General features: G+C 36.3%; 5 protein-coding genes across 5 annotated transcripts; all 5 read right to left on the bottom strand.

The window, feature by feature from the left end:
• Positions 1 to 803: 803 nt before the first annotated feature.
• On the bottom strand, positions 804 to 3,448 carry LOC7481484 (uncharacterized). The gene is made up of 4 exons (XM_002314073.4): positions 2,631 to 3,448; positions 1,958 to 2,003; positions 1,708 to 1,868; positions 804 to 1,630 (listed from the first exon to the last, which is right to left on the bottom strand). Exons 1-4 carry the CDS (start codon positions 3,009 to 3,011, stop codon positions 1,076 to 1,078), a joined length of 1,143 nt encoding a protein of 380 aa, XP_002314109.4. The 5' UTR covers positions 3,012 to 3,448; the 3' UTR covers positions 804 to 1,075.
• Positions 3,449 to 3,587: 139 nt separating this feature from the next.
• LOC7468568 (pentatricopeptide repeat-containing protein At2g29760, chloroplastic) lies at positions 3,588 to 6,698 on the bottom strand. The gene has a single exon (XM_002314074.4). The coding sequence runs from the start codon at positions 6,527 to 6,529 to the stop codon at positions 4,313 to 4,315; it is 2,217 nt and encodes a 738-aa protein (XP_002314110.3). The 5' UTR covers positions 6,530 to 6,698; the 3' UTR covers positions 3,588 to 4,312.
• Positions 6,699 to 8,011: 1,313 nt separating this feature from the next.
• Positions 8,012 to 9,814, bottom strand: LOC7468569 (UDP-glycosyltransferase 71K1). The gene has a single exon (XM_002314075.4). It carries the CDS (start codon positions 9,691 to 9,693, stop codon positions 8,278 to 8,280), a length of 1,416 nt encoding a protein of 471 aa, XP_002314111.2. The 5' UTR covers positions 9,694 to 9,814; the 3' UTR covers positions 8,012 to 8,277.
• Positions 9,815 to 13,346: 3,532 nt separating this feature from the next.
• On the bottom strand, positions 13,347 to 13,985 carry LOC7468570 (pleckstrin homology domain-containing protein 1). Its single transcript, XM_002314076.4, has one exon. It carries the CDS (start codon positions 13,924 to 13,926, stop codon positions 13,495 to 13,497), a length of 432 nt encoding a protein of 143 aa, XP_002314112.1. The 5' UTR covers positions 13,927 to 13,985; the 3' UTR covers positions 13,347 to 13,494.
• Positions 13,986 to 15,782: 1,797 nt separating this feature from the next.
• LOC7468571 (probable NAD(P)H dehydrogenase (quinone) FQR1-like 3) lies at positions 15,783 to 19,097 on the bottom strand. Its single transcript, XM_002314077.4, has 5 exons — positions 18,937 to 19,097; positions 17,926 to 18,011; positions 17,760 to 17,853; positions 17,321 to 17,586; positions 15,783 to 16,117 (listed from the first exon to the last, which is right to left on the bottom strand). Exons 2-5 carry the CDS (start codon positions 17,949 to 17,951, stop codon positions 15,892 to 15,894), a joined length of 612 nt encoding a protein of 203 aa, XP_002314113.1. The 5' UTR covers positions 17,952 to 18,011; positions 18,937 to 19,097; the 3' UTR covers positions 15,783 to 15,891.
• Between the last annotated feature and the right edge of the window lie 499 nt (positions 19,098 to 19,596).

Raw genomic sequence — 19,596 nt, 5'->3', positions numbered from 1 at the left:
ATCTAGGATGTTGGTTAGAGGGTGTCAGAGCTGATGAATCGCATAGCTTGTAGTCTTCGTAATCCTTTTCTGTAGGTGTTACGTGAATAGATCCCAACAAATCAGAAGGTTCCAGGAGGTCACCAGAGGAGACTAGAAAACTGAGTTCTTGCCTCCGATATTACCCTATACAGGCTTATATGCCTTTCACCAGATTGATACTGTTCTATCACATTTTATCTCAATTACAGCTGCTCTTTTAATTTGCACGAGAGAGCGGAGAGTTGCTCAAATCGATGAGAGTCGAATGGATTGTTCGACTCTGCAAATGGTGAATGAAAGTAACAATGCAATAGTCAGCCCAAGTTTCGATAGCAAAGCAGCTCGCCGATCCCTCTTCGATGAACCTCAAGGTTTGGACTTGATCCAGAGTCGAGCAGTACTGACTTAAGATTGTATTTCAACACAGAAAGCACGTCCTGCTCTACAGCGGTCGAACATTATGAAATGCTATCCTAGAAGAAGTACAGGAATGAAATGGCAGTATGCTTTTCAAGCCGTTTAGACAGGAAGCTGTTTTTGAAGCATATGTACTCCCAGGATGAGAGTCAAGTTCTTGAGTCATAGAGCTAGCAAAAATTTAGGTGTAGTCCTCAGAAACAGGAGTTCAACTTGACGGGATTCAGCTAGCAAAATTCTGGATCGGCAAATTAGCAAATTGCAAACTGGATCTCAGGTGCAAGATGTCTAAGACCTTAGCATCCTTCCATCGTGCAGCAAATTCAGTAGCATAACACTGCAAACAGCGAAGGGGCTGCGATATATATTTAATGAGAGGCAGTAAGTGCATTATTCAATAAGATAAAATTCAAACAGAAGCTATATTTACATAATCAAGTCCCGAACATATTTCAGCAGAAACAGGGAGAATGCGTGGATTATTGCTCCCAAAGCAGAAGTCTGAAAATAATAATAATAATAATAACAATTTGGTTCATCAAAAAGTTGCCCCAGGCACGTTCTGGGCTTGGTTGCTTAGATTCCAATTGAGGTTTCAGCAAAGATGGAGCCTAGTTCCTTGGAAAGTGCTTCTTCACTAGAGACTGCTTGTGGAGGATTTCAAACCAGGTACAAGAACAGTGCGTTGTTCACAAGTCAACAAGGTTTCTTCATCCTCCATGGTTACTGGGTTCTTGCAAGTTGGAGTTGCACAGTTATTCTTGTCTGCTGGCACTGACACCTCTTTTCTGCTACCAAAAGATTCCCCTGACTCAAGTTTTATGTCTGCATTAATTATATGTCCCTCCGCTGGATAGGCAATCCCATTGACAACCTCATACTTACCATTTGATTTATCTTCTGCACAGGCAATGTGCCCTGAAAGCATTAAATCCTTGTTGACATCAGACATAACTTCTCCCCCCTGAAGAGAAACATTTCCAGCACCAACAGGCTCCAAATCTGGAGTATTGATCATTTGCTCCTCCATAATTTTTTGAGCTCCAGCATTTTCCCAATCCTCTGCAATCACTACACTGCTACTGCTTTCCCATGTCTTGAATATTCTGTCTGGACCAGGTTGCCAAAGAATTTCTCCCGTGCTTCTTTTAAGAATAAACTTGTATTGCATCGTCAAATCAATGCGCACATCCTGCCATAATTCAGAGTTTGTATCTTATATCTCATTGAGTACCAGTAGATTAGTGTCTTTTAATAGTTCCTCCTTACCAGCTCAACACTCCATGTGTGTCCCTCTGACCAGTCGAGTGGTATGGCATTTGATGGATCCCACATACCAATCATTGGGTCTTCCCCAACCAGGAGAAATTGCTCACCGAACATGCACTCCTTCTGCAACTGGAACTTCACGTGAACAGTTTTTTCTGGTGCTGGGAGGCAGAGAAGCTACAATCAATATTTTGAGGTCACAGTAAGCACAAACTTGGATATAAGAATTTGGAACACAGTATTGACTTACTTATTTTTTGGTTCCCGGACACTGCAGTCTCGAAGCCAGTCAACACCTATTTGAAAATTTAAGTCAATCAAGATGAAACTATTATATGAACTTGATTAAGCTCCTATGTTGTGATAAAAACGAACTCCAGCAGAAAAAAAAGAACTCCAGCTTATCTTAATCTTAAGAGTGACCTCAGTGGAGCAAGAGCATAACTCATTACCAATTTGAAACAAAATATGAATGGTGCTCTTATACTACTGAAGTGGCACCATTGTTACACCTCTGATATCAGAGAATCACAACGATGACTTTCAAGTTGTTCACATCAGCTAATTGACAATAACTAGTACTCTTTGTCAACACTGAACCTGCGAGTATCTTTAGAGGGGGAAATGCACTAAGCGATACTGTTGATCAATTATAATCAAGGATATGGAAGTAATCAATGTTTAACATAGGTTTTTATGCATACAAACATGCTCATATGAGAAAGTCCACAGTAATGTATCCATTCTGATTACAATGCATAAATGAACCTGTCCTGTTTCTAAAGGCCATATGAGTTTATTTCTTATCCTGTTTATTGTTAAATGAAAAACATAATATATACAAACAGAACCAAATCTTCAGATATCAATACAAATACACAAAGAAATGAGAATCCAAGAAACTTATTAAAGAAACAAGGTACCTCTGCATTAGATGCAGGATGGGATTTCATGACCAGCAATGGAGCATCTCTGCGTCGACACAAAGCCAAATGATCAAAATGTGCTCTCTTTAGACTTGGAGATGGAGAAAAGCCAATATCAGATCGACCCAGTTGAGCTGATCTTGATGGTGATAAAGTTTTGTTATTGTTTTTTGTGAAGACCTTAGTGTACAAGCCAGTTAAAGTTTCCATTGCTAACAAACAAAAAGGCCAAAGCTTGGGTCTTGTTGAACTAGAAGAGACGTTTAGTATCTGTAGAGTGAGGAACTTGGCGGGGTGTATTATATACACTTTGGGAAGACCAAGGAATGAGAAGGCTTCGGATCTAACATCAAGTTGTGGGTTTTTGACATGTGGCATATCAACAAGAGCTTGCTGGTTTCATTTTCTGTTAAACTCAACAGACTGGAGGGTTTCAAGGATCTTTACCAGGTTTTTTAGCTTCATCTTTCATTGTTTTGGATTGGTGCTCGGTCAAGACTCAAGACTCTTTAGAGCTCAGAATATGAAGAAGAAGAAAAAAAACCTTTACCTTCTGCTGGCCAGGATGAATTTAATTTTTTACTAGGGTATTTCTTTAAGACGTGTCGTCCATTACTAAGAAACCTTGTATTTATGGGATTAGACGACACTTCATCTATCAGATCAATCTCGTTTCATGCTGCTGGATACTGGATTCTATTTCAGAAACTTCAACATTTTAGCTACTGTCAACAGTACATGTAAAGGAATTGATAGTCCTGGTGAAGAAACTATTGCAGTGTAGGTACTGAACCCTCAACAGCGCAGAGCTTCCCAATGGGAGGTTTAAGATGTGGCTGCCCCTGGAAGGACAAATGTGGTCAAGATATTCGAACTCACTTCAAAGAATCTGGAGCCCAAAATAATCATTGAACTTCTTCTAGCAACAAGCTAGCTTGCTGACTCTTTATGAAATCAGCAAAAAAGTAAGTCAAATTATAACTCCACGGTAAAAATAGCAAGTTCTACATAGTAACAATGGTTACTGCAGCACCCATCCCTGCAGTCAGGAGACAAGCTATCATCAACTAGAGGTTTGTACTCTTCATGTAGCAAAACAAAATGAAAGCCTCCAGCAGTAAATATGTTTCAAACTTCCCAAGGTTACAATATTTGCAAGTTCCTCCTAAAATCTACTCTTAACTGAGCTGGATTGCGATCAACTAAGCTTTACTCAAGAAATCGAATCCTCATGGCGCATTCCAGAAATGTAATGGTTGACAAGTTCCTCTAAGAGCCCATCAGTGTTCGTGAGTGTAATCATTTTCAGGGAACATAAAGTGCACAAAATAACACCGAGAATATAATTTCCAAGTTTTAAACTTCAATACTGACAACGTGCTGGGGAAAAGAAATACCTAGAAAACAAAAGCAAAATCTGGATTTTCACATTCCATACATTTGCTTTGCATCACAGTTAAAAACAGAAATACCATCCAAGTAAGATGCTTCTTTCTTAAGCTTGAAGCCCTGAGCAAACACCATGAGAAGTGCTGGAGACTTGATGAAAGTTTTTTAGCTTGGAACTCCCAGTTCTCCTACAACTCCATCACTCTTGCTTCCTCCCCAGACTACAATGAGGAATTATGTCATTCTGTAGAGAATTGAGGTGAAATCTTCAAACCATATTCCACCCTTATTTACCAGTAATCCATACACGAGCAATTCCCTCCACTGAAATGATGGAACCGATACCGATCTCTCAATAGTATATCTCTATTATAAAGTTTAGATATGATCTTAGCAACTGAATGACAGTCTCCACAAACACGAAGATTTTTCACTATCCTAATTGGTTGTGATGGTTCCATCCTAATAAGCCCATAGGCAATTGCCAATTTTTCACTGTGAAGGTTAAGGGCATGCTCCTTCATGTATTCTTCTTCAACAAATTGTAGAAGGTGGGACTCGTCAGACACATAACCAGTTGATTTTATTCTAGCTACAGTCTCGTCCAACTTAGAGTAGATTTCCGTGGAGAGAGGGTGAGAGTTATCTCCAACGAGAAACTCATGAATGATGCCATTAACCTCAATCGAGCTACAACCTGGTTCCTTCTCCAACCCAGAAACTTTCATGTGCTGCCTTAATCTAGAAACACAGTCCCATTTGCCTGCTTTGGCATATATATTGGATAAGAGCACATAAGCTCCATGATTATTGGAGTCTGTCTCAAGCAAACGACTACAAGCCATTTCAGCGAGCTCAACATTTCCATAAATTCTGCATGCTCCAAGTAGAGCACCCCACACAGAAGCACTTGGGACTATTGGCATTTTTTCTATTAATTCAACAGCTTCTTCAAGGCAGCCTGCACGACCAAGAATATCAACCATACAAGCATAATGTTTGCTACCAGGCACAACACCATAAACTGGCCTCATTTGATTGAAAAACAACCTGCCCTCATCCACTAGTCCCGAGTGACTACAAGCGCACAGTAAATTGGTAAATGTCACAGCATTGGGCTTTACCTTAGTTTCTTGCATCTTTGAGAACAAATCAATAGCAGCTCTCCCATGCCCATGCATTGCCAACCCAGCAATCATGGCACTCCATACAAACACATCTCTCCTTTCCACAGAATAAAACACCTCAAGTGCCTTCTCTAGATGGCCACACTTAGAATACATGTCAATAAGCGAGGTTGTGATATGGAAGTTTAACTTAATGCCTTGCTTCTTTATGTACACATGAATCCACCCACCTAAATCCATTGCTCCCAGCTGAGCACATGCTGCCAAGGTACTTGCAAGTGTAACTTCGTTTGGTTTTGTGTTCTTATTAAGCTGTAATTCACGGAAAATGGCTAGTGCCTCTTTTGGCTTCCCATTCTGTTGATAAGAAGATATTAATGCATTCCAGGCAGTAATATCTTCCCTGGGCATGACATCAAAAACCCTCCTAGCCGCATCATAATCACCCACTTTTGCATACCCATCAATCATAGTTGTCCACGAAACAATATCTTTCTCCTCCATCTTATCAAACAATCTTCTAGCATCTTCAAGGCTCCCACATTTCACATACATATCAAGCATTGCATTACTCAAAATCAAATTTATATCAATCCCATTCCTCTCAATGTAATCGCAAGCCCATCTACCAAATTCCAAATCTATCCTCTTTGCACAAGCTGATAAAACTCCCACCATTGTCACACGATTGGGCCTCGCATTCTCCATCTTCATTCTTTTAAACAACTGCAATGCCTCCTCAGGGCTACCCCCTTGCACAAACCCCGATATCATTGAATTCCATGATACAATATCTTTCTCAACAATCTTCGAAAAAACTAAATAAGCCGAATCCAAATCCCCCAATGAGGAATAGAAATGAATAAGTGAGTTCGAAATAAACAAATCCGAACCAAACGATGCCTTCATAACCATTCCATGAATAGCTTGTCCAGCAAGTAAACTAGAAACCTCCGTGGCAGCCTTAATAACAAAAGGGAAAGTGTAACTGTTAGGAAAACGTTGGCTCTCATGAAGCATCTGGATAAATACCAAGAGGCCTTGGATGGGTTTGGGGCTTGAAGCAAAAGCACGAATGAGGGTGTTCCAAGTGTAGAGATTTGGTCGGGGAATTTGGTCGAACACCTTGCAAGCATAATCGAGGCTCGAGGGAGAGGACAAAGCACATGCAGTGAAGAGCTTGGTAGCCGATGGAGGGTCGAAGAAGAGACCAGTGCGTAGCATATGAGCATGGAGTTGTTTCAGGTGTTTTTTGTTGGCACATTTGTCAATGAGTATTGGGACTGTGGAGGGATTGCTTTTCTGTTCGTTATTGGCAGTTAAGATGGTGGGGTTTGAGCTAATTGGGACAGAGGCAAGAGGGTTCCCTAGGGTTGCCATGGATGTTGAGATTATTTTTCCAATTTAGAGATTTGAAGACAGCATCCAGGTACCTGCAATCATCTTCTTTGGCAGACGTATCTCACTGCCGACATTTGATCATTTTGACTTGAAGCTGGCAAAGTACAGGCTGCAGCAGAAACAGTCAGCACTGGATGAATTATACCTTAGCCTCTGTAGTTAACAAAACTAATTAATTAGTCCTTGTAATTTTAAAACTTATTATCAATCCTTATTTCTTTTTAATTACATTTATAACATAATCCTTCTATTAAAACCTTGTGCTTTTCTATTTTTTTGTGTGGAATAGAATAAAAAAAAGGTGAATAATAAAATGTAATTAGTGATATTCTATTATTTATTTAATAAGATTCACTTTATAAAAATAAATAAATAAGAGTAGGTGTGGATATTTTAATTATTTTTATGGGTTATATATTTTAATATTTCTTTCACTTGTATTTTGTCTTCTTCCTTGAAGCGTATTCCATTAGCTAACTAATATGATTAGTTATAACTTGAATATTATAAAATCTTTTGATGATGTAAGTAAGTTGAGAAAATTTTAATTTGAAAATAAAATATTTTTAGAATATAAAATTACTGATTAATCCATTACAATAATCCCTCGTTAATTTGAAGACGTCAATGGATTTTAGCAATGATCTAATATTTTTAATTTATTTTATTGATCTAAAATTTGAAAAATTAAGTATTAGTTAAAGTTTATTATATTTTTCATAACATTTTTTTTGTTAAATTTTTAATCAATATAAGAAAAAAGAGAGTATCAAAATCATGTTATATTTACTTTGAAAAGCCAAAAAGGATCAATAATAATGGGCGAAGAGAGTATAACTATGGATGATTAACTTAGATTAAAAACTTATTTAATAATTTTTAATATATAGGGAATAAATTAATTATTCTTGATAGAGTATAAGGAATAAGTTATAATTTACTATAATTATATATTTTTAGGTGTTTTTGGATTGTTTTAATGTGATAATATAAAAAATAATTTTTTAAAAAAAAATTAAAAAAAATCTTTGATAGTTTTCACTAATGGCATATCTACAAAAGATTTGAAGAACAATTATAAGATGAAATTCGACGACCGTCAACATAAACTTAAAATTTAAAAGACGGCTTCACTAAAGTCTTTGGACTGGCTCACCTTTCTAATTGGCCAATGGACCCGTAATTATCTAAACAGCTCGGCAAACATGACCAGGTACATTGTCAAGTTGGGGCGAGCAGTAAACAGAGAATCCTAGAGCTTTTTTTGTTTTTTTTCCTTCTGAACAAAAATTCTAGAGCTCACTCCCCGAATGCCAAACAACAAACACAGAGAGCTTGCTAGTCTTGCAGAATCAAAGATTAATGGGAAAAAAAAGACTTGCAAAAATGATTTGGAGGTCCATATGACAGAAATATATAAGACAGCAACTCTGCAATCCTATCCTTGTAAAGACTGCATGATGAAATTTGAAGACTTCAAATCTGATATATTTGTTTCTGCAGAAGGAGCTATAACAGGACTCTAACAATATAGAAGATCAAGTTGAGAAAACATCACACACCTTGGAAACTAGAAGAACAACTAGAGAGATTCATGAGACAGCAAAATGAAAGGTTTAAATATGGAAAACATTGTTAACGTTATACATCCAGGAAGACCTTATTTTTCACACACAATTTCTTCAACTACAATGGAAATCAACCCTTACTAGCAGGCGGTATTCATATCAGTTGTTTCCTGTTATATCCTGGATGAGTTGTGTGATAGAAGTGAAAGAAGATCCACCATCCATCACAGCCTTCCTGCCTTTCTCGCTCATTTCTTTCACCTTCTTCCTCACCTCACTATCACTTTGCATAACACATATTACAGATTTTGCTATCTCATCTGCAGTCACAAGATCACCACCTACCCTGTAATCCAGTTTCAGCTCCACTGACAGTCCCAATTCCTTCACCATCCTAAATGCATTAAGCTGCTGTTCAGCATATATAGGCAATGTAACGATAGGAACACCGTACCACAAGCTCTCCAAGATGGAGTTCCACCCACAATGAGACACGAACCCTCCTATTGCCTTGTGAGCTAGGACTTCAACCTGCGGTGCCCATCCACACATAATTCCTCGTCCTTCTATGCGTTCCAAGAATCCTTCTGGTAACACATCTTCAGGATTCATGAACTGATTAGACGGAGAGCGTGGAAAACGCATGGACCACAGGAATTTGAACCCACTTTGCTCGATGCCAAGTGCTATTTCTTTCACTTGTAGGGGGCTAAAGCTCCCAAAGTTTCCGAAGCATAGAAACACCACAGATGATTGAGGCTGTTCATCAAGCCATTTCATGATTTTGTCCAACTGATCCTGGTTTATTTCAGGGTGAGGCTGACCCTTTAGGTGTAGCACTGGCCCAACAGGGTAAACTGGAGGGATTCGGTGATCATCAGAGAAGGACCTGAGCACAAAAGGCTCCAGCTCAGCAAATGTGTTCACGATTATACCTTTTCCATCCTTGAACCTTTGAGCAACCTTAACATAAGCAGCATAACCACCATGTTTATTAAATACAGCATCAGGCAAGACTCGTGCTGGAACAGGATTGAAAAAACCTGGTATTAACGAATCAGGATCAGACATTTGCATCACCTCGCTGATTTCATCATGGCGTTTGGGTAGGTTTAGCATAAGACCCAAGAATCCTGCGTTGGAGGTTATGAAGATATAAGGAGGGAGACTGAATTCATTTGCAATGTCAATCATGGACACGCAAAAGAAATCAAGAATAAACCCGGCAACTCGGACATCCGAGTTAGACAGGGATGATATAATATCTGTGACAGTAGTTTTGACATGGGGTATGTAACTTTCAATGAAATCACAGATATAAGCTTCTGGGGATTTCGTTAAAAGCTCTGATGGGGGAGGATCCACTTCGGGAAGATCAACGAGTTTGATGCGGGGTTGTGATGCAGTGAGTGATCTGGTGTATGAATTAATAGATGGAGTAAAGGGCATGTTCATAACAAGTATTGTGATTGATAATCGATCATCATGGTCGAGCAGGCGCTTTGCTAATTCAAGGCCTGATGCTAAGTGACCGATACCGGGGCCTGGAACAAAAATCAGCTCTTCTTGCTTCATTGCTTCTTGTCTGATATTCCTTGCCACCTATTTCTCCTTTTCGTTTATCTACTTACTCGTAGCCTCCTCCAAAAGTCATAAAGGAACAACGTATAATATCATCTGACCCGAAAATGAATGTGTTTTTTTTTCAAAAAGTAGCCATCCAGATGCTGAAATGCTATCCAAATTTCCCTATCGAAGACGACGCAACACCCACTAATTGTTTGCCAGCTCGCAAGGTATTTTCTCTAGTTTTGGGCCGCCTCATTTGTAAGATATTTTTTCTCGGCTGCGGCTGTATTTTATTGAAAACAAAGTTTGCAGCTGTTTGATTAAGAAAAAAATTAATTGACTATTCATTAGGCTCCATAGAAAAAGAAAAACAGTCATTTCTTACTTTTTTTTTTTTTTTTATTCATGTTAATTGTACTGTTTATTCATTGAACAGTGCAATTAACATGAACAGTGCAAAACAATTGCAGTGTTCACTTAAAAATAGTGAACAGTGCAATTGTCTTGTACTGTTTACTTGCTTGCGTGAACTTTTTTATTATTTTAGTGTGTTATTTTTTTAATATTTTTTTAAAAAAACTAGTTTATAGTGAATTTTATACCTGATAATATTTTATCTAATTTTATTACATGCTAAAAATATTATGAAAACTGTAATTTTTGTCGGATGTATATGTAATGGAATTATAAATGGTTTCATGGAATAATAAAAAATATTTTATATAAAGTATGATTTATTTCATGATATAATAGCAATAGTTAAATCCGTAATATTTAAATTTAAAACCATCAATATTAATATATTTTTTTAAAATTATTTTATAACCTCAATTTCAAAAGCATTCTTAACCAAACACATTAAACTATTTTTTCTTCAACCTCAATTTCAACCACAGTTTTAACCAAACACCTATTTTTTCAAACCAACCTCAACTAAAAGTACTTTTTATAAAACAACTTTTTTCAAACCATAACCACAACAGTTACCGCAATACAAAACACACTCTTTATCTGCCATAATGCAGAGGTCGGTTGTCCCACATATGGAATCGAGGTTTCTCAATTTTGATTATTAGTGATTTGGTAAAATTGCTTACTGTTGAAATTTGTTTTAGTAAAAACATGGTCAATAAATATATTTTAATTAAAATTAGATGGTTCGTGTGATACGATATAAGTTAGCTTAATTTTTTTTATATCATAAAAAAATGTCAAAACAACAAAAATGTTTCTATAAAAAAAATAATTCGGGTCATTAACTTGATTGAGTTTAATAAAATTATATGATCTTTATAACATGAAATAAAAAACACAACGACAATAAAATGAGCCGACAAAAAACAATTGACACCAAAAACAGATTAAAAAAAATTATAAGAGATTAACTGAGTTAACATGCTAAATCTATAACCCGATTGTGATATCAAGGCAACTTTGTCAAAAGCAAGTTGAATAAAACAATGAGACTCAATTATCAAACAATCTAATGTAAAAAAATTTAAAAAGCACATAAGTAATAATTAAAATAACAAGGACTAAATTGATACAAAAATCAAATAAAACAAATTGATGAGGAACTAAATTGAAGAAAAAAAATATTAAAAAAAAGATAAATAAGAAATCAAACATGAAATCAAATGAATAAGGACTAAATTGGACAAGAAAAACAAATAAGGAGAAGAGAGAAAAGGGGGAGAGGGGAAGAAAAAAATTCACTAAAGCCACATCGTATATCCTTCGCCGACACACGCCCATCCACCATAAAGATCTCGATGAGCCGCTCCCAACACCACGACAAATGAAGGTGTTTGTTCGTCAGAGAAGCTTGCATATGCCACTCAAAGGGCCCAAGTTTTTTCTACTCACTGACATGTGTGTTGCACGTGCTAACAACTTTTATATTTTTATTTTTATTTTAATTTCTTAAAATACCATATTGCCCCTAACCCAACATAATATCAACGACAAAACCAACATGAAAAAATCAAAAAGCCTTTTAATACAAGTTATATATTTTTTGTTTGTAAGGGCATTTTAGTAATTGCATTGTGCTTTGAAAAGAAAAAAACCAAAAATACCCCTAATCAAAAGTTAAAAAAATTTAATCTTTAAAAGTAATTAAAAGTAAAAGTACTATTCTAGCCCCTTCCAAACTTGCAATGAAAAATTGATCTTGTTGAAAAGATGTTTTTGCCCCTCAAAAGTAAGTTACATGGGTTTCAATATGAAGGGTAAAATAGTCTTTCCATGTGCGAATCTACATTAACATGTGAGACCTCAACAAAGAAATACTGATATCCTTTCGTTTTGTTAATGGATTTGGTCATTTTGTTGAAAAATATTCTTTAATAAAAATTCATTAATAAGATTAAAATAAATTATGAATGAATGATAAATTGATTTTAAAGAAGCATTAACATGTATGTTTTTTATGAAACCCAAGATCCTCTATCCATATTTTTAAAACTCAGACTAACCCAGCAAGTAAAATTGGGACTTAACCGAACCAAAGCCTAGATCAGTCCATATTTTTCCTGCCATCTTTGTTATGATTCTCATGTGCCAGTGCCTGATCAAGAAGTAACCCAAACAAAATTCTACAACAGAAATTTTGCACTTTTATCAATTCATACCCGCATGAAATGGATATCTCATGATTCAAAACTAAGTCCTGTGACAGTGAGCACAAAACTTCTCTCATCACAGCAATGACCACTCTGCTTGCATTGCAACTCAGAAAACAAAGTCAAAAGCATATAATCTTAAGAACTATCATGTCCAATGTTGAATCACACAAAGCCAACAGGACAAATGATTCAACAAAGTGGATCCAGTCAATCGGGTAACAAGCTTAGGGGGACTGAAACTGAATTCTAGAAACAAAACAAAACTGTCGTGCTTGAGAGTTGGGGTTGTTCTTGCTGCTAAGGTCTGAGCTAAGGCAAGAAGAACACATCAGAGTTTGCCGGCGGATGAGTTTAGATGTAAAACATACCAGAGCTAAAGCATATGTTTTAAATATCAGATTTGTTCACCTAAAGCTTAGTATTTCGAACTAACACAGTTTCCTAAACCCTTTCCAAGAAGCCGAACTCCCACCTGATCCCCATGACAACTACACAAAGAATTTCAAGGATCTGACTGAACCAGTAATATTAATGTACTGAAGTATCCAGCTGTGTTTTGAAGAACTAAGAAGTTCATCATCAATCTGCATAATCTGACCTACTTGGCCAAAACATATAAATTGACAGGAACCAAACTCCAATCTCTTGTAATCTGTTTCATTTCTTCTGATTTTAAACCGAAATCTCACTAAAGCCCTACAGCCTTAATGTGTATAATAACAATATACCATGAATTCTAAACAAATCCCTTCACAAAATCCCCAACACAAAAAGAAAAATCTATTGCTTTCCCGTAAAGTAACTGGAAATGCAGGCTATTTTCAATGAATGAACAGATTCCACAACCCTTCATTCTCAATCAAGCAAGAATATTAAAAAATCAAGAAGAATAAAACATTTATCAAAACCCCAAATGTAAATTCCTTTTAACTGAGTTTTCTAACAGCCAACTATCCACCTGATAATTGCAATCAAGCAACAAAGTTAAATCACAAAATAAGTAAGCAGATTCAATTACAAAACATCAAAATCTCCAAAAATCAACCGAACAAACACTCAGATTAAACCATAAGAAAAACACAAGATTCTTCATTACATACACAACAGCAGGAGCAACAAAAACAAACATAATATTTAGTTACCTTTTCTTTTAAAAATTGATACAAGAAGAACAGATTAATCAACGAGTGCTGTCATAATCAACAATCTCAGAATCAGTAACAGACCGTGAGTGTTGAACAATTGACCTCCCAATCGAATTGATCCACTCCTCTTTCTCTTTCTCCGAATCTGCTATAAAATACATTGTTTCTTGGCTCGTCGAAAGCTCAAAAGCATAAGGTTTGTTAAGCACATCTTCTGCACCTTTCACGGTCAAGCACTTGCCCACTGGGATCACCCCGCGTGGAATTGACCCTCGCGTCACGCTTCTCTCCTTGAACCAGAGAAGTTTCCCTTGTTTGAGAACGAACCAGCGACGTCGCCAGGTTTTTATGTAGTCTCCTTGCTTTGTTAGCCAACCGGACCGTTCCGGGTCTGACCAGAACTCGATGTTTCTGTAATCATCCGGGTTCGGGTCTTGACCCGTTAAGGATCGCAAGATGGACTCCATTTTCTTTTGGAATTGGAGGAGATGGAGATGTGATTCTGTTTGACTGTTTGTCCTCGTATTATTGTTGTTTATTTTGTCAGGTGGCTGAGATAAAACGAGGTCGTTTTTATTTTATTTTCTAATCTTTATCTTTTTTTAGGAGATATTTTATTTTATTTTATTTGAATCGCATCCACGCCAAGGAGATAAAAAGGTCGTTTTTAATTATTTTAAATCGGTGGAGTGTTGCTGATTGATGAGATTACTATTCCAATGCTATTTTCTCCAATGTGATTTTTTTTTCAAATTTAGTTTTATTAGATGGGAGCAATTAATTCACAGTTAATAAGAGTTAAAAATTGATCCCTGGAGTTGTAAAAAGTAAAAATAAAATAAAAATAGTACACCTGTAAAATGGTAAAAAGTCAAGATATAAAATCTCAGGATTAACACTTTCTAGCATCGTCTCAAAAGCCTGCTTCTCTTTTTTACACGCAGAATTATATTACAAGGGGCCTAGGATCTAAGCATGTCTGAAAGGGAGTTTGGGGTTTCAAAATGTTACCTCATTCTAAATACATAAATTAGATTTGTAATATCTTGTTCCTTTTATATATATATATATTGGGACTGAAAAATTGTGTTTGTGGTATCTAACTGTAGTTTTTGCAATTGTAGTTTTAAAAAATTAAGTTTTTTTTTTTAAAATTAGTTGTGGTTTTTTTTAAATAATTTTTTAAAAAATATATTTAATTAAAATCATTGTGAAATGAATTTTGGCATAAAAATAAATGAAAAACCATTGTGTTTTCTTTCTCTCTTATCCTTCTTCCCTAATATCCCTGCTTGACTAACGTGCACTACTTCCTTAATCTCTATAATCTGCCACCTCCATGACAAACATAACAAACCCACAATTTCATTTTCTCTCTAATCTTTTCCCATTCTTTGCCCTCAAAATCCTTTCTTTGCAAATGTACGCTGATTTTCACCACAAAAGCTCTTAATCCACACCCGCATCCATATCCGCATCAATTAAAATTGGATCGCCATCATCACCACAAGATCTGACCCCCCTCCAAACAACCGCTCAACAAACTCTCTCTACACTGCCAACACATTCATCCACCAACCCACGATGTCGTTTTCATCATAATATGGCTCTGCAGATTAAAGAGTGTAGGTTTTTTGTTTTCATGTTATAGATGTTTGACAATAAAAAGTTAAAACGGTTACGTTTTGTATATATATATAAATCAGTCGGGTCTCATCTGGGTTTACTGAGTCTTACAGCTTTCAGGTTCACTTATCAGGTCAAATCGAGTTTTAAAACCATGATTAAAATGCAAAGACTTGGAAAAAAAAAACTTGTTCTAGATAGCCCCCATCCCCTAGACAGAATTAATTCTAATGTTTTTTAATTAATTTAAAACATATTTTTTAAAAAATGTTTAAAACTTGAACATATATGTTTATGACTTTAAACAGTCTAGTTTCTAAACAAAAGAAATTGTTGAGAACTAAGATGAATTTCTCATGTTAAATATTTATATTAAAAGAAAATTCTTAACTCGAAATTTGAATGGATCCCATAATTGAGCTGGCCTCACATGTGATCATTAATCATGTTTTTAAACCAATTTTCTAACATTAAACGTATGAAATAGAGTTGTGAGGATCAACAATAATATGAGGGGTTAAAACCATCGGCGATATCACAAACGGATTACGACTTGCAGCGTTTACCATGGAGCAAGATATCATTTTGCTTCCAGTTCCTGATATCCATTTTCTTGGTGAGATGAATTCACAGATCAAAGTTTGATTCCCAGAAAGATATTCAAGAAAAGATCGTTGATGGAACAAGTAACACATACTTCTCTCTTGCATCAAGCGTCTTCTTTCATTAAACTTCAGTGAAATGATCATTTAGATCATGATCAGTTTTTACAACATTTTGAAGATGTTCTAGTTTGCTCAGGGAGGCTAACCTTTGAGCTTCTTCGTTATTTCAGAAACATACTTCCCTTGGTAAAAGGCCTGTTGGAGTTCTAATTCAGAGGGTTGACGGCTCCCATCTGCTGCAAAAGTTCCAGCACCATAAGAAGACCCACCTTTCACTTCACCCATCTCAAACATGCCACTGCCGAAGGTGTACCCCAGAGGAACAAATAGCATACCATGGTGTGCTAACTGCGTTATGGCTGTAAATCTGCAAACAGGAGGTGAACAAACAATCAAGTGACCGTCAGCTTTTCACAGCAAGTGGGAGATCACAGGACATCGTATGCACGCATGAATATGGAATAAAAAATGAAAAACAATAACTAAGAACATACATTTACTAAAACATGCCAGTTTCATACTAAATCTAATTATTCATCAAGACAATGATAGGAGGAGCATTGCAGGATAAATTGTACGAGCAGGAAGACAAGCGAGCTTCCAAATTTCCTTTCCCTCCATTCTATTCACGCAATTTTGTCAACTGTTTTGGCAGCATTTCTTTGCTGCAGAGCTCAATGGAAACAATCCTTTTTCCTCTTTTTTTATGGTTGAATGGAAAAGCTGCTCCTAGAGTGAGATGGACAAACCGACCTCTCAGCAAGATTTGATAACAAGAAAAAAGGTCTTTCTTACTTCTCATGCCTCTCATGTTGACAAAGAGGATGAGGAAAAACAAGCACACGGGGCAACGGGTTGAAATTGCTCAGCATTCAATGATATTGCATCTATAAGCTTAGAACATGTTAAAATTGATTAAGATTAAAAAAAATAAAGGTTATAAAGAATGAGTTTTTATTCTTTGTAGCTGAAAGAGCGAATTTGACTCTGGTTGGTTATTGTTTTTTCACAGATTAAAGTTGCCATTTTTAGTTTCTAAAAGAAATTTCAGAGGGCGGCGAGCATGAAATATTCCATGCCAATTCATTTCTCAATAAGAGTTGCCTTTTCTGTCTGTAACTGAACTTGCAGCTGCTGCACTATCTCTCAGAAGGCGTTAGACTACTTCAGCATGCTTTAATGATTCGGTATCTATTGCTATCATTGCTACAAGCCTGGTTATAAGTTAGCCATCTATGTTCTACATAAAACCTGAACTTCTTCAATGCCTTAAGGAGTGTTGTGTATCTTTCCTTAAACTTTACCATTGCCTCCTGGATCTTTAAAAGCATCCTATCTATGTTTTAACATAACCTATCTAAAGCTTGCAATTATTGACTTTGCATCTCATATTCAATTATGATATCAATTATTCCACAAAATCCTAATTTGCTCCTCTTACCCTGCAGCAATGAGTGAGGAAAAATTTACCACAAAATCCTAAGCTTCTATAAGCTTAGTCATGCTAAAATTTATAAAGTTATAACAAAAAAGGTTCCGAGAGTAGAGGCTGAAGAATGAATTGACTCACGCAGCAAGTTCCTGGCCTCCACCATAGAAACCAGTACTCCAGAAGAATCCAGCAGGTTTCCCAGCAAGAGCTTGGGTTGCCCATAGCTCATGGGTGGCATCAAAGAAGGCTTTGAATTGGGATGCCATCACACCAAAACGAGAAGGAAAACCAAAGAGAAAACCATCAGCCTCCAAAAGTTGTTCTGGCAGAATAACTGGTACATCATCTGCTTTAGGATTGGCCTTCACCTTGTTCAATATCGAGTTGGAAAGTGTCTCAGGTACCTGTTCCATGCCACCAAGTGAAATTTGTTGAGTATCTTATGAGTCTAATCTTCAACCTCCAACACGTTCACTCACACACACAGACACACGAGAATTTGAAGGCTGCTTCCTCTTGTTCACAAGTTTTCATTCCCTTGTAGCATTAACTGATCCTCATATACTACAGAATTTACCTGCCAAAGTGTTGCTTCAACACCCTGAACTGTATTAGCTCCTCGCTGGATTTCTCGTGCCATAATCTCTACATGTCCATGTAAGGAGTAAAACCTGGAAAAAATGGAAAACTTAACATCCAAACTCGTAGTAGCTAATGCACAACAAGGAAGGGGGAGAACTTACACTATGTAGATCTTTGTGGTCCCCATAGCTAAGTTGTAGACAAAGAGTATAATCCTAATTTACCAGCTACTACCACGCCCACTCCTCTGGATAAAGGCAACACACATTTTGTAACACGTTAACAAGTTGAAATATGTCTTCTGTCACAAACAATGACAATAAAATGGCTCATGAATTGCACGGAACCCATTTGTAATCGGAATAGAGAGGTGAAATCGGGACTGCAGTCTATCTACTTCATCAATATTTGACTTGAGCTGCCTCACATCACTCACAAAACCAAAAAGCATATACCCACCATTCTGTAAATTCCATTCTTTCACTCTAATCGAAATTCAACGTGATTAGAACACAACTAGCTATCCCAAGACACCGGTTTTATAGCACACATACGAGGATGGTCAAGATCATTACAAGGTTGATGCCGAAATCAATAGCTTTAACTGACAACATAAACACATCAACCATTAAAAACAAGGTGAAAGGGACCTAAAGAACGGGTTTCAAAAAATCAAATTGAGAGCCAGAGCTCCAAGTCAATCCTGTTTATCAGCAACCAGATCATCGTATACCAATAGAATCACTCGATTCGGTTGGAAGAACAGACTCCAGTATCTTTTTTTTTCGGCTGTTAAGAATGAACCGATTTTCAATAAAAAAAGATTTAAGAAGATGACTATTAGTAATTGGATTGGCTAGTTCATGAGATTTTCCTCCAATTATAATTACATGCTATACCCCACCAGGCAATAAACATTTATCTTCAAAAATGAAACAGTCAAGAGCACAAAGTTGGATTCTTGTTTTCCACAAAGAAAAAACATAGAAAAAGGTCAGCTATTGAATGATAAAATTCCAGCAATCAAGTGTCAAACAAAAAAATAACCGTGTAGCACATAGGCACAGGAAAGTCATTTCATCTACGTGAAACTTGATAAAATTAAATTGCAGCTACGTAATCTAAATATTATATAAGCAAAGGGAAAATATAAGAGATGAGATATATGTGACCTCAAGAAGAAGCAATTGCCATGAAAATGCAGAGAGCAGATATAGAGAGTATTGAATGAAGCATCTTTTAAAGCTTTCCGGTACGTAGTTGTCAAACTTCTTGTGTGTCAAAACGAATAGGTGTGGCGTGGCGTGACAAGCCAAAGATTTATCAATTATCATCATCTGTTTATATATATCTATTTGCGGACTCAAAAAAAACAGCCACTTGTCTCATGAATCTTCTTCCTTTTTCTTTTTTTTCCCCCCAACAAGGCCGTCTTTATTTTGCTACTTGCACTCTTCGCTTAAGGGTGATTAGTGTTATTATAGATGTTTTTTAAAGTGTTTTTTTAAATATATTAAAATAATAATTTTTTATTTTTTATAATATTAGTATATTAAAATAATTTAAAAATATAAAAAAATTAATTTAAATATAAATTTTTATAAATAACCGTTTAGAATATAATTTCAAAATGCAAATTACACTGCACAGCCCTCGTGACAACGTTACCAAAAATTTACATGTTATCAATTTGATAGCCACTGCAAGCTATTTGAGTAATTTAAATGAGAGTGGGTGGGCGGTTGAGTTTTTCTTTTGTTTATTAAATGACATGGGACCCAGACAGAGCTATTATTTGGTATTGTGTTTCTAAAGAAATTAAATAAATTTTT

The sequence above is a fragment of the Populus trichocarpa genome, chromosome 9, assembly GCF_000002775.5.
Source record: "Populus trichocarpa isolate Nisqually-1 chromosome 9, P.trichocarpa_v4.1, whole genome shotgun sequence".
In the NCBI taxonomy this organism is placed as follows: Eukaryota; Viridiplantae; Streptophyta; class Magnoliopsida; order Malpighiales; family Salicaceae; genus Populus; species Populus trichocarpa.
Note: the sequence above shows the minus strand (reverse complement) of the source record. Positions and strands in the feature narration are given on the sequence as shown.

Excerpts from the sequence above, each read along its gene's own strand:
- LOC7481484 (XM_002314073.4), bottom strand. The coding sequence starts at position 3,011 with ATGCCACATGTCAAAAACCCACAACTTGATGTTAGATCCGAAGCCTTC. Across the intron at positions 2,004-2,630 it reads ATCCTGCATCTAATGCAGAG|GTGTTGACTGGCTTCGAGAC; the intron begins GTACCTTGTTTC and ends ATTTTCAAATAG. Across the intron at positions 1,631-1,707 it reads ACACATGGAGTGTTGAGCTG|GATGTGCGCATTGATTTGAC; the intron begins GTAAGGAGGAAC and ends GAATTATGGCAG.
- LOC7468568 (XM_002314074.4), bottom strand. The coding sequence starts at position 6,529 with ATGGCAACCCTAGGGAACCCTCTTGCCTCTGTCCCAATTAGCTCAAAC.
- LOC7468569 (XM_002314075.4), bottom strand. The coding sequence starts at position 9,693 with ATGAAGCAAGAAGAGCTGATTTTTGTTCCAGGCCCCGGTATCGGTCAC.
- LOC7468570 (XM_002314076.4), bottom strand. The coding sequence starts at position 13,926 with ATGGAGTCCATCTTGCGATCCTTAACGGGTCAAGACCCGAACCCGGAT.
- LOC7468571 (XM_002314077.4), bottom strand. The coding sequence starts at position 17,951 with ATGGGGACCACAAAGATCTACATAGT. Across the intron at positions 17,854-17,925 it reads ACCACAAAGATCTACATAGT|GTTTTACTCCTTACATGGAC; the intron begins GTAAGTTCTCCC and ends CATTTTTTCCAG. Across the intron at positions 16,118-17,320 it reads GGAGGCCAGGAACTTGCTGC|ATTTACAGCCATAACGCAGT; the intron begins GTGAGTCAATTC and ends TCCTGTTTGCAG.